The 18,609-nt window shown below is 36.7% G+C and overlaps 1 protein-coding gene across 2 annotated transcripts in view; it reads left to right on the top strand.

Annotated features, from left to right (window-relative positions):
- FAM135B (family with sequence similarity 135 member B) overlaps nucleotides 1–18,227 on the top strand; it is a 201,200-nt gene extending 182,973 nt beyond the window's left edge. For both annotated transcript variants that reach the window (XM_071421852.1, XM_071421851.1), the window contains 5 exons: nucleotides 990–1,087; nucleotides 1,416–1,567; nucleotides 2,368–2,478; nucleotides 4,954–5,067; nucleotides 6,846–18,227. In XM_071421852.1, the coding sequence (XP_071277953.1) occupies nucleotides 990–1,087; nucleotides 1,416–1,567; nucleotides 2,368–2,478; nucleotides 4,954–5,067; nucleotides 6,846–7,051 (681 nt within the window). In that variant the 3' untranslated portion in view covers nucleotides 7,052–18,227. The remainder of the gene's footprint in view (nucleotides 1–989; nucleotides 1,088–1,415; nucleotides 1,568–2,367; nucleotides 2,479–4,953; nucleotides 5,068–6,845) is intronic.
- The last annotated feature ends 382 nt before the right edge of the window (nucleotides 18,228–18,609 follow it).

Here is an 18,609-nt window from a genome sequence, read left to right as displayed (position 1 = left end):
GACATATTTTGGTTATGATTAACATTCAGGCTGATATTCTTGCACTTTTAAACAACATGAAAGGTTTGGGATAATGAGCCTAGGAGGAAATCATTAATTATCAATGCAGACAAAACAAACAGGCAGAAGGTTACTGGACTGTTTTTAGTTTATGAGAACATTTATTTTAAGTCTGTACTGCAAAGTGAATATCGACATGTTTTCCTGTGCAAGAGCTGCAATTAGCAAGATGAGTTGTGTCACAAAAGCATTAATTACTCATATGTTTCAAAAGCATTAATTACTCATATCTTTACTCTGAATAGCTGTTCCAACATTTGATGATTGTTTTGTGGCATCTCATTAGTTAGGAGTTTGATTTAGAGTCCTGTTGGATTGCCAAATTACAAAGTTCTGAATAAGATCTGCCTGTAATTGTATAGACTGGAAATATATTGCTTGTTTTATTGTCTCACAACTGGCAGTACTGTTGCAAGCAACAAATTATTCATCTGTCTCTAGCACTCATTCTCTTACTGATGACTGTTGAATAACAAACACACAGCATTTGATTGAGATGGCCAAATAATTTTGTGATGACATCCTTAGCATCAGCATAACCCTCATGTCAACATATAATCCAGTAAAGTATTTTATTGCAGTAATCTGTGGAATCCTTAATGCCAAAAGCTTTTCTGTCATGTGCAGACCTTGGTATCTAGAGCAGCTGAGAATTAGCAGCTCTCACCAGTGTCAAGTCAGGCTGCTTTAGCATCATGCTTATGATTCTGGAATCACTCAGCAACCTCTCTGAAGTTCTCTGAAGGAGAACTTCAATTTAAAAGAGGACCTGGAGACTGAGAAAAATCTCCCTTCTTCCCCCTTGAGCATGTAAAAAGAAAATTTACACCGGTTGTTACAGTTCTGCTTGAATTTGACTTTAAAAATAACATCAGTCTGCAATAAGTGTAATATATTTTAATTCATGAACTCATTTAATTTTTTAACAGACTGATACTTTTGCTGATTTTGATACAATGACTGACCGATTATTGGATGAAATTATTCAGCATATCCAGTTGTACAACCTCTCCATATCCCGAATAAGGTAAGCTTTATTAGATAACAAATAGTGTGTAACTGTTTGAATTACATGAGCATCATCCAGTGAAATTAGCTTTTCCTAAAGTGCCCTGTTTCAAAAGCCATTGAACCAGTGATATTAATTTTTACATTCTTATAGATGAGAACGAAAGAAAAAGATTCTTATGAAAGAGAATCTTGTAGGCTGAAAAAATCATTAAATGATAACTAAAGGATCTTATTGAAAGTCCTGTCAGAGTCCTCCCTCCAGAGCCATTTGTGCCATCTTTGTGTTTATTTCAAAGGAAACACAGATGGGTTTCCTATTAATGTAATTCTTTCTTTCCCAACAGTTTTATTGGACATTCCCTTGGTAACGTCATTATTCGATCTGTACTAACTCGCCCCAGGTTTCGCTATTACCTCAACAAGTTGCACACCTTCCTGTCCCTCTCTGGGCCTCACCTGGGAACCCTTTACAACAACAGCACTTTGGTTAGTACAGGTAAGAGTTGATGGGAAAGATTTGACTGGCTGTGGCCCACAGCAGTTTGAATGAGAGGGCAACAACTGGAGGTAGGAATTTATTGTAGCATGACTTGTACCTTGAAGTTGGGGAAAATATTTGCTGAAGACTTCAAACTTTCAAACTTCAGAAAAAAAATTGCAATTTCAATATCTACAAGGTCCATCACATTGCTCTCTGGAAAGCTCAGGGGTGTGCAGCAGTGAGAGATGAACCTTAGTTTCCACTTAGTCTCCCACTTCTCCTCTGCTGCAAATAAAGAAAGGCATCTCCACGGCTGAAAACGAGACATTATAATGGAAATGGAATGTCCCACATTTCAGTCTTCCTGAGTATTTTTCTGACTACCAAGAGACAACCACATAATCATAGAATGGTTTGGGTTGGAAGGGACCTTAAAGATCATCTAGTTCCACCCCTGCTATGAGGAGAGACATCTTCAATTAGATCAGTTTGCTCCAAGCCTTGTTCAACCTGACCTTGATTATTTCCAGGGATGAGACATTTACCATCTCTCTTGAAAACCTTTTCCAGCATCTTACCACCCTCATTGGAAAGAATTTCTTCCTTAGATATGGCCTAAATCTACCCTCTTTTAGTTTAAAACTGTTGCCTCTATCCTGTGAGACCCTTAGACTTTTCTCCCTGTTAATTAGGACTGTAAGAACAAACAAGACTTCTAGAAAATTACAGTGCTATCCTTACTATAGGCACATGTCTTTAACTCTCCTGCTTGATGATTTACAAAGGATAAAACTATGTGCCAATTTTAATTCCAGGTCTATGGCTAATGCAGAAGTTAAAAAAGTCAGGGTCGCTTTTGCAGCTGACCTTCAGGGACAACGCAGATCTACGCAAGTGTTTCCTCTATCAGCTCAGCCAAAAAACGGGTGAGTGGAGCTTGATGAGCCTTGCAAATGCCAAGAGCTATTCCATGGGCTTGTGCTGGATTGTCCTATTCTCCAGGGAGCAAAGGAAATCTGCATTTTGCTAATGATCTTTCTTTAAACATCCTTTTAAAAAGGGCTGCCTTGTCTAAAATCTAATATCAATTTCATCTGTGCATTTTTTTCTGTGAAAGTTATCAGATAACATATTTGCCAAACTGTTAGCGTTAAATAAGACCTTCGTGCTGTAGTAAACATGCACCTGAGTTTATATTCTTTGAGAAAGAAACATCATTTTTGACAGGCCATCATTCCTTAATTTATGCTATGAGATGAAAACCATTTTTCCTTTTTTATTATTTTTTTGTAAGTTTAACATCTCTTGTCTCTAGGAAATATGACTCTGTGAGATGAAGAGCAAATTTTATTCATGTCTGTACTGACACTTCTGTGCTACAGAGAGAGATGTATGTCCTCACACTAGAAAAATGATGTCTGAATAAGAGAATCTTTTTTCCTATTCTTTAGTCTGTCATGAATAAATTAAATAAATCAGGTGTTTCTTGAGAAAAGAATGCAAGCGTGATCCTTCTGTTGAAGCAATTGTTTTCTTTTAAGAGTTATTTTTAATATTGAGTGTGAGCAAACTGGTGCTAAGTAGGTAGTGACAAGGTCACTACTTGAAGTTTAATTCTTTTCTCATACTTTTGTACACTGCTAATAGGAAACAAAGACTATGTTAATATGAATAGAACATCTAAATCTCACAGATATGCTACATAATCAATGACAGGAAGTCAATGTAAATTTGTGTTATTTGAATTTTCCCTTTGATTCCCTAGTTCTTATTTCCATTGAATACAGTTGATGGCTGCTTTACTACTGTCATGTTAAAATAAAATTGGGTCTACACAAAAAGCTCATATTTTAACTTCCCAAGCAATGGATTCTCAAGCATGTGTAGTGAGTCAAAGCAATTTGCTGTTTGTTAGCTTGGTAGACTGGAGATATAAGAGGCTATAAATGCAGGTGTTGTCCTTGAAAATGGAGAAAGCAGAAATTTAAATGCAGAGAGAGTTGTCTGTAAAGTCAGAATCACCTCAGTAGATGCTTAGGCAAAATATCCAAAGATATGGACATGTCCATAGGTGAATGTATGGGCTGGAATACTGAGTCAATAGAGAGATGTCCCAACCCAGGCACCCTGCTCCCAAAAGAAGTGGGGAGAACCTACAGAGGGAGAAATGCCAGAAGCAGAGTTGTACCTACATTGCCAGATGACTCTTTAAGCCTCCAGCAATTTCTGACTTTCTTATTAAAGTAGAAGTCCCTGCTACCTTTCAATCTCTTTAACAAATGTTCCTCATGCTTGTTGTGAAAATAAAAACCAAAACAAAACCCACAATAAAATATCCTTCCCTGTTGAACCTCTTCACATAAGGTTTTAGTTATGGTAGCACTCACTGGGGCTTCTCCTATCTTTCATTTCAGACCAAAGTTACAGACTAGTTGGTTTGACTGCACAAGAAGAAAATTATAAACACCTTAAGACAGGGTTTGGAAAGGCAGCCAGCAGGACTTTTCATTGTGGTGGTGATGGTCAGATTTTCTATAAAAGTCTGGAAATCATAGTTGTGGAGTCATAGAGAGATGGATGGGCCTTCAAGATCATCTGGCTCCAATCCCCTGCAATGGGCAGGGACTTCTTCCACTAGACCAGGCAGCTAAAAGCCCCATCCAGCCTGGCTCTGGTTCTGGACCACTTTCCCATAAGAGAGAGGGAAAGATGAAGGAAAAATCCACAGCTCTTCTGTGTTCAGGATATTCTCTGAACAAGTAGGTTACATCATCAGTATCCATTTTCTTGCTTTTCTGTCAAATGTGGGTGATGGAGAACTCAAGTGACCATAGACAGGTCAAACAGCAGGAGCTCATCAGTGGCCCCATTAGCTCCAGGGAAGAGGCAGGATTTGAGGTTTTCAGTTGATGTACCAGCAGTGTGGATTTGTCAAGTGACTGCTGCATGCAGGGACTGGATGGACTGTAAGATTCACTCAACACCAATGTAGCAGTATGATATTATGGCAATTCTTTTTCTTCTCTCTCTCTATTTTGTTTGAGAATTTTGCTAATTGATGGTGTTATTTTTGAACTTGATCCTGTTTAGAGGTATAAATATTTGCAAGAATAAGCTTTTAATAAAAATATTTGTTTACAGACAGTTCTTACTTTTCCTTGTTAACTTACAATTAACATGTGTGAGTGTTGATAAGTAACAAATAGTTCACAGAAGCAACAGAAATGTGTTGAAGCTGTTATGAATATTTCTAATATTCTGTTGCATGTTTTAATAATTATAATCTATTTTGCACTATAGGTACTCAAAAGCCTTTGAACATGAAATAATCATGCTGACAATGTTTTATTTTTCATCACTGTGCTTAATTGTGATTAATGTATTTAATATGTTTGCCACAGGTCTTCAGTATTTTAAAAATGTTGTGTTAGTGGCCTCACCCCAAGATAGATACGTACCATTTCATTCAGCAAGAATAGAAATGTGCAAAAATGCACTTAAGGACAGACACACAGGTATGTTTAAGTTCTTTTATATATTCCCAAGGCTGTTGAAGAATTGCATTTCTGTGCAACTGAGGTCATTACATTAGAAAGGTTTTTCATCAACATGATGAAAACTCAAATGTTTATTTGATAAGCAAGAAAGTGTTCGTTTCCCACAGGAAATTACTGAAATCAATAAAAGAAGCTTTACAAGAAGCTCTTTTCCTGATGAAAACAAATTTCAATCAGGTCATAATCAAAGGATTCTTACTACTTCCTCCCCTTCCCTCTAATTTTATTTTTAAAATGATAATAGAACTAGTTCTTGACAATGTTTTTCTGTAGTCTACTGATTTACTTGTACCGTTTCCCCTTTTTTTCACATAATGAAATCTTTCTCAACATATTCAAAGTAAGAAGGGTTTCCCTTTGTTTTTAATAGTGTTTAAATGACTGCAAGATAATTTAAGGGACAGATCTAAAATCATATTTTTCATAATAAAATCTGTAAAACACATCAGGACTCACACCACCAGAGGCCCTCTTATGATCTCAGGCTGTGTGTATTGCTTTTGTTATTAGCAGTCTTGTTCATTTATAAAATGTTCATGGCCTCAGTTTGATGCCACATCCAGGAATAATGTTCAGTGCAATTTCATACCCATTTCACATACGTGATTACTTAGAAATGGAGGTATTCTCTGGAAGCAGAAAGAGACACACAGGCCCAATAATCAGCATGGTTGCCTTCACACCTCTTACTTAAATGACAGCTCTTTCTAGCTACCTCAGACATGAATTAAAAGAAAATTCCTCAACTCACCTACAGTGGTTGTTCCTTGGGTACATATTTATCTAGTGGGAGGCAGATCATTACATTTATCAATACATCAGATCATTTATCTGCAAATGTTTCCTGAGCCATTGTTTCCGCCCCTATAAACACCTCAACTATCTCTACATTATGCCTTTCCTGCATTAGAATCACCAGAGAAATCCAAATGGACTTGTGTCATGCCAGACCCTCTCACATTTGAATTCATAGGCAGTGTGAGACCAACCCCACTCCCTTAAATGAAGCATGAGCATTTTCTTCACTGACAGAGGAAACACTGGCTGAGGATGTCCCAGGCTCATGCTAAGCAGCTTCAGCAGATCCCTCCTCGTGGCCAGTGCCTCCATTAGATGAGCACTGTAGGAATGTGCCCCCTCTTGATGGAGTGATAAAACTATCCTTTGTCTCCTAAAAAGGAAAAAAAGCCCAGAAGTTTCTTTCCTCAATTAGGTAAAAAGACACCTTATAGGATCTTGGGGACTTCACCTCAAACTTAAGGATAGCTAATTGGACAGAAGCCAAAAAGTCCAGCCTAAGCAATTTACTAGAAAAAGAAGAGAACAAAGATACTAATCGATTTTATGGGGTGTTTTACCAGGAGCAAGAAAGTCTTCCACTTGGTTTGGGTTTTCTGTGTAAAGAGTTTTGTTATTTTGCCTTTTATTAAAACTTTTCTGTTTCCAACACTACCACAGAAGCCATCCTGCCGATTTTATACCTTCTAAGGTAGCTGAGCTATCTTGGGTGTGATATAAATCTCCAAGAGCTTATAAGACCTAGCTCAAAGAAACCATATATCAGAGCACCACTCTGGTACCTGGCAAATCTTTGAACTGGATTGCTGTCTCTTACATTTATTTTTGGCCTTGCTTCCATTTTCCTTCTCACTGAGACTGTAATTAAATGATACTGGAAGAAAAGAGAGGGTCTGGGAGCTTTGGCATGTAGTTGTGATATCTCAACCCTTTTTCAGGTCCTGTTTATGCAGAAATGATCAACAACCTGCTCCAGCCTTTGATTGGGGCCAAGGACTGCACGTTGATCAGACACAACGTGTTTCACGCTCTGCCTAACACCGCCAACACGTTGATAGGCCGGGCTGCCCACATTGCCGTGCTGGACTCCGAGCTTTTCCTGGAGAAGTTTTTCCTCGTGGCAGGACTCAACTACTTCAAATAGTGCCTGAAGTATGGGGTAACAGAGGCCAACCTTTCCATTGGGTGGAGGAGACTTCCTTAGCCAACAGAGTGCAATGTTAGAAATGAGATCAGGTGGGACTTTCAAACTTTCCATTTCCATTTCTCTTTCAGAGAATAAAGTGCTATGGCTTTAAGGCATTCAAGCTTCCAAGTATTGGTGCTTTTGGAAGAAATAAATATTCCTCTTCAGTTTCTATGTTTTTTGTCCACATAAAGACATGAGCCACTTCTGAAGTACAGAATCAGAATAAGAAGGTTAATTCTCTAAATCTTATTGGACCAATATAATTCCCATTTCTTCTGAATATTAAACCATGAACTTGTCTGTCATTTATTTACTACTAATTTATGTATTAACAAAGCTCTACATTTGTAGCACTTTTGGAGTAGTTAACACACAAGGAAACAAGTGTATGTGAACTCAGGTAAAAACCTTCTTTGTGATGAACTGAAAAGTCTGAAAACAATTTATGAAAGTTTCAGTCTTTCTGTTTGATGGAAGAAAATACCTGGATGGTTCCATTACTGGTAATAATTTGTAACATACAAATTGTACATTAAAATAATGGAAAGGAGTAAAATATTTTACATAGAATGAAAAAAAAATAATATTTGTCTTTAAAAAGAAGCCCCAACTGTAGTTTGGGAAGAATTTAATTTGTGTTACAAGCTGCCAAACCAAGAGGACTATATTGGATTACTTGTAAAATATCAGTGGGATCTGTTAACATTTCTTCTGTTTACATTTATAGAGGATCATAACTGACTGTGTTACAATCCTAAAGTTAAAATTTTTATGTTTGAATTTGTATCTAAGTCCATTTGTTCCAACAATTTTCTTTGTTTTTTTTTAATTTATTATGCTGATATGGAATTCAAAGTCTAGCCAGTTATACCCTTGAAAACCCCAAATATTTGGAAAAATAAAGGCTGGAGATATAGAATGGTAAGGATTATGGAAAGCTTTAAAAATATAAGAATGTCTTAGGATCCTCTGCAATACTCTCTACATACTTTGTTAATGCCCATTTGCAGTGCTGTATACGGTCCTAATTATTATATGGTTACAGCTGGTTGAACGATTTAAAACTTTATTCATGCAATGATATCTAGGTTGTTTTTAAGAGTTTTGAAAAAGAACGTATTTCCCAATTTTTAATTTTTTCATTAAATTTGCAGTAGGATTTTTATCACAAAGTTATCAGATTTAAAGTGACAAATTTCAATAACTTTCTGCACATTTTCATAACATTTTCATGAATTTTCAATGTCACAGGAGTTTTTTGAAAAAAGAGAAAGTGAATAATTCTTCAGAATTATTTTTGTTTAGAAGGCAGGCAATTTTTTAAAGCAAATACAATTTGTTTAAAAATGAAAATGAACAAGTCTCCATATATTCTAGCAATGACTATAAAAAAATTATACAGTTGGGTTTAGGTGTCAAGGCTCCCATCAGTAAACTAAGATCAAGATGGTGGGGATTTGTGAAATAAGAGAATACAAAATGAAAACAAAATACATCACAACCACAGGGAAATATTTATAGTTGCAAAAAGTAAAACTAATTTTTTGCAAAAGAAAAAAACTGAAAACCACAAAATTAGTTCAAGAAAAGTTTCTGCTGGTAAAGGAAAAAGGCTGGCTTGATAACTGATGCATGTATTTAAAATAGGAAGGAGAAAGAAGGTAAATACCAAAAGGTGAGACTAAAACACCTGAAAAGAAGTATTACACATAAAAACCTTGTGCCCTCATAGAGGCAGAAATTCTATGGGAACAATTCCATGGTGTGATTCAATGTTGACAAGTTTCTTAAACAATACCTCAGTACTTGAATTAAATGGGTACATTTATGTCTCACTCTCTCTCTCTTTCTCTCTTTTTTTCCTTACAGATTGACTGTTAATTGTTAACAGTCAGTTTTACTCAGTTAACAAATGAATTCTATCAGGAAACCTGTGGTTTCCATTTCTTGTTTGGGAATTCTTTCTCACTTTTTGGCCTCAGCAGTCTAGTGACAGCTGCATGGACATATCACAACTTCTTCCTCAGTAAATTGTCTACAAAATTTTAAATGTAATGGGACATGGAGGTGGAGCTATTATATAGTGTAGCCTATACTATATACTCCTATATGGAAAAACAGGAAAGAAAAGCAGCTTCTAACCATAAGCAATCTCCAGTGTGCTGTATGAGGGTCTGGTCCACTTGTAGAAAATGATCATGAGTCTGCAAACTGAAAATTTTGAAAAACATTTAGAAAGAAGTGACTTTACACCTATGCCCACTGTGTGAGTGTACACAGTCTATTCAAAGAAGTTTGCTTATTTCCAGGTCTCACTCACCAACTCTCACAGTCTTGAGTCTGAAAACAAAGCAGTGTAGCTGTTCTTGTACTCATATGGGAGTTCTTGCCTTGCCTTGTGCTTTGGACAGCATTCCCAGACTTCTGTTTGCATGACTGTGAGAGAATGGACATGGGGAAAGGTCTCTGCTTTGCTGCAAGAGGTGACGGGTCTTTCCAAGTTCACTTTGGTGTTCTGTACTCCTACCAGTGTTCTGACTGATGGATAAATATACCTAAAGGTGTCAGTGTTCCTATTCATATAGAATCCTTTGGTGGCTCAGTCAGATTTCAGAGTTGGGGTTGAATTGTTTATAGACTTGAATCAGGTCCACATAACTTACATCTTCTGCAGTATGGAAAAAAGATCCTGTGGAACCTCAGAAAAATCCGCAAAGTATCATTCCTGTCAAATGATAAGACACAGATTTTATCATCCTTGGCAGAACAATGTGGGATATATTGGCAATAGTGGTCTAGTTGAGCTTCCATTTTAAGTTCTCAGAATAACCTCCCTCACTTTTTCTTCTTTTATTCTTTTTAATGGGACATTGACTCTAAGAACTATAAATCCACTCAATTTTATAGACAATATGGCAAAGAAATCTGCATTTTGATTATAATAGAAATAATATCTAAGTTTTTGGACTTCATCAAAGTATAGTTTCAGATTTGTACTTACATGGAAAGAAATATACAGCAAGAATTATTTTCATAAAAATTAGCAAAGTGCCCTGACAGCATCTTTGTTTCTGTAACAACCTTTGGAATTTCAATATATTGTCCTTTCACATAAAGCCTTTTAAAATACATTTAAGTACATTTGCAGTATTTCTGCAAGGATTTTCCCCACAGACTGCACAAATCCCTTTTGCCTTCCTCTATCTATGGGGGCAGGGCTTGAACTCTTCAGTGAAGCTCTCTGATTTTTCAGGACCTTGGACAGAGGGACAAACCTCGGGGGTTTTTTTATAGCTTGTCAATATTAGTGTCAGCTGTATTTGAAGTGAAACTCCCTTCAATTCTAAAGGATTCTTCAGTTAAATAAAAAAAAAAAAAAAAACAAGCCCAGCATTCCAAAGGTTTTTTTTAGCATCTAAAAAGCTTAAAACTAACAAGGAGGATCTCCACCAGGTTAAGTGCATTTGGCTATTGAGGTTTTCCAGTGTCAGAGGTGAAGTGTGGGCTGTAGGCCAGATGGGCAAGTTCTCTGGGGAAAAGGTGATAGCCAATGTGTAGAAAAAGAGGAGCAGAGCCAGCAGATGTCAAGGCTTTGAAAGACAGAGACAATGAGAGGGGGATGGAAGAAAGACAAGAAGTTCCTGAAGGAGACTAAAACATTTAAGAGGACTGAAATTTTAAAAGAATTTAAGAACTTGAAAACTGTGTGGTTATTACAATTCAGTGGATATCTATAATTCTATGATCATGCCTTTATTAATAGCTGAATAAATTCTTCTCTGATATTCTGAGTTTCCTAGAGCCCATTTCTTCCCAATTTTAAAAGAATTTAATATCTTCTGGAATGGATTTTTTAAAGTATGGAAGGAGAGAAATTGCAGTATTGACTAAGTGTGTGTAGATGAGGGACAGAATAGTAAGTTCTTCCTGCATCTGGGCTAAGGATTTTCAAGGAGCTGATTTTCAATCTTGTGGAAAAAGAGAACCCCATCTCCTGAATCCTCTGGATTTTTTTCTTCTTGGAGAATTATAATATTTGTCCTGTTTAATTTCCTCACCTAATTTGTGCTTAAAAACTTGTTTCAAAATGAATTTATTCTACTAAAGTAAAAGGCCTAATTTCTATCTCTAATCAGTGAAGAGAGGTAGGTGCTATGGAAAATCTGCAGGGGTGATCCTGTTTTGTGCTTTGGTAGCATTTAGAGTTATTTATCTCCATTCCTTATGAAGGTAATTTATAATAAGACTCACTTTCTGAGTGTCTAAGATGTCGACAGGAACTGGAGGGTCAGCGTTTGTGGACTGGATTACTTCAGTTTTTCATATGTGGGTGCAAGTTTTGACTGCACACCTTGACCAAAAGCAAACATTTAAAATATGAATAAGGCTCTTTTAAAATCTATCAGGAAATGGGTCTTTTTCTGGCCTCCAATGAATGCTCATTTTCCCTTTAATGAAATTCAAAATTCGTTTTCAAAATCAGGTCTGTCCATTGACAATAGAGGAAATTGAAATTTTTTATCTTTAAAGGATTATTTTCTAAAGACTTGAAACCTTAGCTCAGAGCTTTGGAATTACCTACACAAATTCTGAGCACTATTTTACTTCAAAGCATTTCATAAATATCCACTGACCAATCCTTTTCACTGTTCCCTTGCCAGAAAAGAGCCACACTTGAGACAGAAAGCTATCACAAGAGTGTCAAAACTGGAAATTCAAGAAAAGTTTTCATTACAATTTGTAGTTTTCTTTAGTGCTTTTTGCGTGTAAAAGGAAAAAAAAGGAAGTTTTCTTGCTTTCTACCTCTGCATTAAAAATAATGAGAGTGGTGATGAAGGAGAACTTCTAATAGCAGGGTTAGACACTTGTGAAGGCTTATGCAAATATCCCATGAAATTCAATATATAATGAGTAGTCATGGAGCATTTCTGAGGCAGTCTCAGCATGCCAATATGTGTCAGCCTAGCTGAATGATTATTTTCTTTGCAGACTTAAATTTCCATTTATAAATTATCATCAGAACAGCTGACATATTTCACTCCAGCTGGTTATTTAGATGCTAAAGGTCATGTCCATAGATAACTCTTATGGAGTGCTTTTCTTTATTTCAGCACACAAGCTCAGCAGTTTTGATAGTTAATGTTATCTAATTGACAGTTTCTAGCTAAATTTACACCCTCCTCCAAATTTTCAGTGTTTATTTAATCATTGAATTGTTTTCAAACTATAAACCAGAATAAATACAGGTCTGTTTGAGTTAGTGTTCACCTTCTTTAATGCAGTTACTTTATGGCTGTGGTACCACAGTCTCAGGACAAATAATTACTGAATTAAAAATTAGACCATTGATGTTTGGAGTAATGAAATTCATAGTGGATGGATTGATTAGCTGCAGTTCACTCTCCTCTGGTTTGGTTTTGCCTTTGGGGTCAAACATAAACACTGCAAGGTTCTGCCCCTGGCTCTGTACATGGTTCCCTTAATTTGCAATTCCTTTGAGACGCCTAAATTGCCCTAAACTACTGTTCTTTGTCCAGACATTCCCATATTTGCTTGGTCACCTTTCCATGACCTGACTGCATCTCTTCCATGTACTGTGAAGTCTGTGCTGACAGGGATTCACAAATATATCCAGCACTGCCATTCCATTTATCCAGGAGTGGGACATTGTGCTCACACATTCATTCCAGTCAATTTTCTCAGTCCTTTATGAAGACTGCCATGCACCTGTCCAGTCTTTTTACAGGTGACAGAATATTTTGTTTCGGAAGGAGCAGCTGGAAGTATCCCTGTATAATTCCTGTTCAAAGCAGGATTATCATGAACCTCATTGTAAGGTCAGCCATATATTTCTCTTGCTAGATATTAAAAACATCTGGTGATGGATATACTACAGTTACTCCGGAATACCCTTTCAGCTGCTATATATCACTCCTAGGGAAAACAACCAAGCAAACAACAACAAAAAAAATGAAAAAAAAAATCCAATTTAAACTTTCTGAGCTGCAGCTTTTTCTGTTACCTTTTATTTTTATCCCACCTTTTTATTCCATGGAGTTTTTCTTGCTTCTGGTACAGTTGTATCTTCCTTTTCCATGCTTTCAGACAGGTCTTTTTCACTTGGTGTTTTTTGTGACAGGCTAGACAAGCCTAACTCAGTCTATGCTCAGAAGTTGTGTGTTAGACCCCCTCATTGTCTTGGTGGTCTTTTGTTGGACCCCCTCAAGTTTCTCAACTCTGAACTGGGTTTAAGAGGCACCAGGAACTGGAAAAATGCATTGGATGGCTGCTCTGCTGCAGACTGGTGCCTTTTTCCTGTTCAGGAGGAACTCTGGCTGCTGCCACTCATTACATCCTCTCCCTGTCTGAGGCTTTAATCCAAAGAGGTGGAGCTGTTCTCCTGTTGCCACAACTGGAATCTTCCAGCCCCCTCTGAATTAATTTTTACTTTGGGCACAGATATTGAGGGAGCCCAGTGTGGCCAGGGCTGCTGATGTTTCTCTTCTGTTTTAGGAAGCCTGTGTAATACATCTGCACTTCCCCAAGAGAAATCCATGCACTGAATAGAAATGCTTATGAGAGGAGTTTAATCAGTGTTAAACTGTTAGAATGCTTTAAATGCAGATGAGTCAGGCCTTCCCCTCATAGGACAAAAGCATAAAGAATAAATATGTATAAACATCTTATGCAAAAGGTCAGACTAAATTAACTTCTGCTACAACCTTGAAACTTGATTTCTTTGCTTTTGAAAATTCAATTCTCTACTTTCACCCAAAGTGCTGCTAAATGCTCTTATCTGAGTAGCAACCTAACCATGTCTTTCTGAAATGGATTTTCACACATACATATATATTCCATAAGTCCAATGTCTCCCTGCTAATTGCATGGAGTTTCATGTCTTCAAGTATCTTCTGCCTCTTCAAATGTGAAACTGTGATACAGTGAACTATTACTACAATCCACCATGACTTCCAGTCTTTGAAAGATATCAGCTACAAACACAGACAAGTTATGCAAAAGAACAAAAAACCCCCTCTTCTCCACATGAAAGTCCAGTCTTAGGTAATTGTCATTTATTTTGGAGTGGGTGGTTGGAATATTGTGATGGCCTTTCTTTTTTTATTCATCCTGTAAATGGGGTTATACTAAAAACAGCTTTTGGTGCTGAAAACTCCCATATTTCAAGCAACTAATTTAAGAAGTTTATAATTCCTTCCTGAAAGCATAAGTGCTCTTAGGAATCTACCCATTCCAGCACTTACTCTTTGCTGCTTTTATATGGATAAGACTATGTGCATCATTCCCAGCTGTGCAAAGAGGCCAAGGCATTTCTGATACTATTAAATATGCAGCTACATGCATGGGAAAGGCTGAGTGGGGATGTTTTTGATGTAAAATGAGTCATCCCTTTCAGTAAAAATGCTGATATAAATATAGTTCTTGTACGTAATCTCTCCCATATGATGTGTACCCCAAATACATATGTAAACAGAAGGTGTCTTTTCCCATAGGAGCTGTATGTTATTCCCATATGAGGTGAACCTGTCTTCCCATTCACAGTGTATATATACCACAGCATACTTAGGAGGAAGCTGGTGGTGATCATTCAAACAGTTTTCTGTTGCTTTTGGGGACAGCTTACACTGGTTGTCCTGGAGAGCTTCTGTGAAAGAGCCATTTCTTGGCTTCATCCACATCCTGTGAAAGAGCCATTTCTTGGCTTCATCCACATCCTATGAAAGAGCCATTTCTTGGCTTCTCCCACCTCATTGGAGGAGACAGATTGTTTTGTGCAGTGATTTGTCAACCTCTTGGCACACCATTAGCTGACAAAGCTTATCTAAGCAGCCCTGAGTTTGATGTGTGTTATCTACCACCCCCATGGTTTCTGTGGTCAATGCAACGTGTCAAACTGAGCTGCCCTGTCTCCTAAGACAGGAAGCCTGTCACCGTCTCTTAATTTTCCTTGACATCCATCCTCTTCAACCAAGCATTCATTTTTTAAGCTGGTAGATCAATGATTTATGAGCTTTGCCACTCTTCTTACTAATTTTAGTCTTCTATATATTTGACGATGCTTCCAGTTTGGGAAATTAGCTATTTCCTTTTTCTGCAGTTAGAACTTCTTATGAAATATGAAGGAGATCAGTCAAGAAGTCTGGAAAAGCCATGGTATTCCTTTGCCACTGCATGTCTGGGAAAAACCCCACACCACTGGAAACCCACTGGTATTTGTAGAGTATCTTGTGTTCCTTTTTTAATGTGTTTGTTTTGCCAAGAAAAAACATGCACTGATGTTTTGTCCCATTCCTTTTTTGGGTCTCCAGGTGAGTCTAAGTCTAGATATAGCTCTGACAGACTGAGGAGAAAGCAAAGATAAACCCTTATTCTGTCTAGGATGTGACAGGAATATACCCCACTGAGATGGCTGTAATGACAGAGAAATAAAAAAGAACACCTTCCAAAATCCTATCCAATTCATCAAAATAAATCACTCTAGAATATTACTGGATTTTTGGTAAAAGTATCAGGTCAAAACACAGATCAGCATATTCCAAAACACAAAGTTCAGAAGCAAATTGAAAATTATGTTGATAGTTTTCTACTTGGATTTGTCTCTAATAATAAGATTCCTTACAAGTAGAAGAGCTTAACCTAAAACTTGTTTCCTTGAACAATGAATCTATTTATTATTGTCTTAGACTCTGGCATTAATCATCTTTATAACTCCCCTAAAACATACTCCAATCCTTTAAAAAAATAAAAATCTGATCTTAAATCTCTTTCATTTATGCTTAGACAATTAGCCACAGCATCTGAGACAGCAGAAAATTAAGCTTTCTCTATATACAGAATTACCTTTGATGAGCAATACAAGCCTTAAGTGGGAAAGACTTGTCTTTTAGGAGATCTTGTTTCTTGTTTTAGAGGAAGTTTATGTTGATGAGTCTAATTTAGCCAGTAAAGAAAGTTGGGGGAATTCTGTCCTCTTTCTTAGCCCTCTGTTCCATGCTGCAAATTCAGACACCTAAAATTAACCATTCTAGTTTGTGTTACAAACAAAACACATGTCTGAGACAGGTTTTGATTGATGTCTTATCTTTCCCTGTATGAAATGTACAAACACAGTTACTCTGGTTTTGACACTGGAACCATATTCTTGATTTAATGACACTTTCTTCCAAGTGTTTCAAAATTGTAGCTCTCAAAATCAGACTTTGACTTTTTAATAGTTAAAGTTAACAATGGCAGCAGAAGTAAGCACATTTTTACAGTATCTATTCAAATGGAACACCTTGGATTAATTGGAGTACTGCTGGATTAATTCCCAGCTCAATGGTAATACCTAAAATTGGACCTTCACTGTTCCTCAACAGACATGTGAACTAGAATTCAACAGACAGGAGCATAGTTCTGTGAAGATCCTTAGCCTGTGTTTCAGTGTTACATTTTACTTATTTATTAAATATTTAGAAAATACCTCTTGGAATTAAACCCTACTGTTTCCTGTAAATAATTTGCTCTGAAACTGGTTCTCTGTATGCACACTGTTACAATTTTTAGTTAACAAAGGCAAGGTATAAAATTTTTTGAATGAAATAACATGGATTGAGGTTTTTCAGATAAGCAACTGCCAAATAATATTGGGCTGAGTTTCAAATGAGTAATTTCAGCTTGAAGCATTTCAAATTTATGGGGTTTTTAATCATAAAAAAAACTATACAAAATCAAGAGGTTGGTCCCTGAACTTGATAACCATTTGTACTCTTGCAAAGTGGATGTAAAATACTAGCATTGGATTCATGCCCATGTTTGTGCACACAGGCTGCAAAGCAAAGCATCAGAGATATATCATTCTCCAAGTACTTCCTTTGGGGCTGATTGTTCAGGGCAAGCAATATGCATGATATAACCGGTGCATGTAACAGTAACTACAACATTCTGCAAATTTGAATTTATACAGTAACTTGATATTGAGGCTGAACTTTGCAGATGAGTAGTCTATGGTATTTTTAATTATAACCCTTTCTGTGTTTTGAATACAAGTACAGCAGATTCCATCATGTGACACTACAGTTTGGACTTTTAAATGAGACATTATTATATTTGATTGAGGCAGTTATGTTTCTCAAGAATTATTTCAAATCAGACAGAAGCAGCAATAATTAGAGGTTGAGAGCTTAGAAAATCTGTGCTATTTTTTTAAGACACCAAGATTTACAACACATGCTCTGTCTGCCTCTGTCTAATTTACTTCCCTTTCCCTAATGAACATTTGTCAACTGCCACACACTTCAATTTTCTTTAACTATGTCTGTCAAGATTTAAGTGAGACTTACATCAAAAAAACAAAACTAATCTCACTAAGTGGAAACATGTGAAGTTGAGTCAATTCTGTGATATTTTAAGGAAAATGGAAATGCAAATCAATTTTCTTGGAATGTAGGTTCAGACTCAACAGCATTTACGAAGTCTTTATTAAAGGTCTGATCCTGAGAAATGCTGGTCAAATGCACTCTTGGTATAATGGACCAAATCTGCAAGTGGATTGACCTGGTGAAGAGCTTTTTACAGCCACAAGATCTTAACAAATGGCAACCAGCAGCATCCATGGCATCTCAAAGTCAGACCACCACAAGATAACAAATGTTCTGCGTTCTTTTTAAGGCCAATTTTCCAGTTGGTCAAATGTGTTTTAAAAGTAATGTCTTTTAAGACCAATGCAGACCTCTTCAAGGGATCAAGTCAATGGATTACTGTGGACAGATCCTTATAGGTTAAGGGAAAGGGCTTTTAATTTTTAAATCTACTACTTTGAATCATGACCATACAAAAAAGCTGAAGAAATCTGACATGGTCCCTTGTATAAATAAGATCATGAATGTAAAGCTTATGATGCCACTGTGAAATTTTAATGCTTATTTATTATGGTTATGATGAAACCTGTATAATAATATGATGATGATGATAATAATGACAATAATAATAATATAATAATAATAATAATGAATAGTCATCAGTGCCAATATGATTCTACTATTTTTCTACATATGCTTTATTGTGGCATTTTGTGTAGCTTGTGTTCTGTGTAAAGAAATGTCAATAAAATCTTTGCTTCCTTTTGTCTGTACTTTCTGTGGTTCTTGATTAGGAAATTCCCCAATCCCTTTTGTCCATGTAGCTCACGGCAAACACAAGGAGAGTGATAAAGAGAAGTAGAGTAAAAGATGCTCAATTGCAAGAAAATAGGTCAGCTATATGAAGGGCTGTGGCTGGTGCTTTATCCCTGGAAATGTTCAAGGCCAGGCTGGATGGGGCTTTGAGCAACATGGTCTAGTGGAATGTGTCTCTACCCATGGCAGGAAGATTGAGACAAGATGGTTTTAATGTCCCTTCCAACCCAAAATATTTTGTGATTCTATGCTTCAGACTGTCCTTCTGTTTGAAGAATGAAAACCATCTCTGACTTATTGAATACAGAATTATGAAGTAAAATAATCATGGTCTAAAAG

The sequence above is a fragment of the Agelaius tricolor genome, unplaced genomic scaffold (genome assembly GCF_023055355.1).
Source record: "Agelaius tricolor isolate 1412-34295 unplaced genomic scaffold, bAgeTri1.0.p SCAF_2, whole genome shotgun sequence".
Taxonomy (NCBI): Eukaryota; Metazoa; Chordata; class Aves; order Passeriformes; family Icteridae; genus Agelaius; species Agelaius tricolor.
This window is presented reverse-complemented; position numbering and strand designations above follow the sequence as displayed.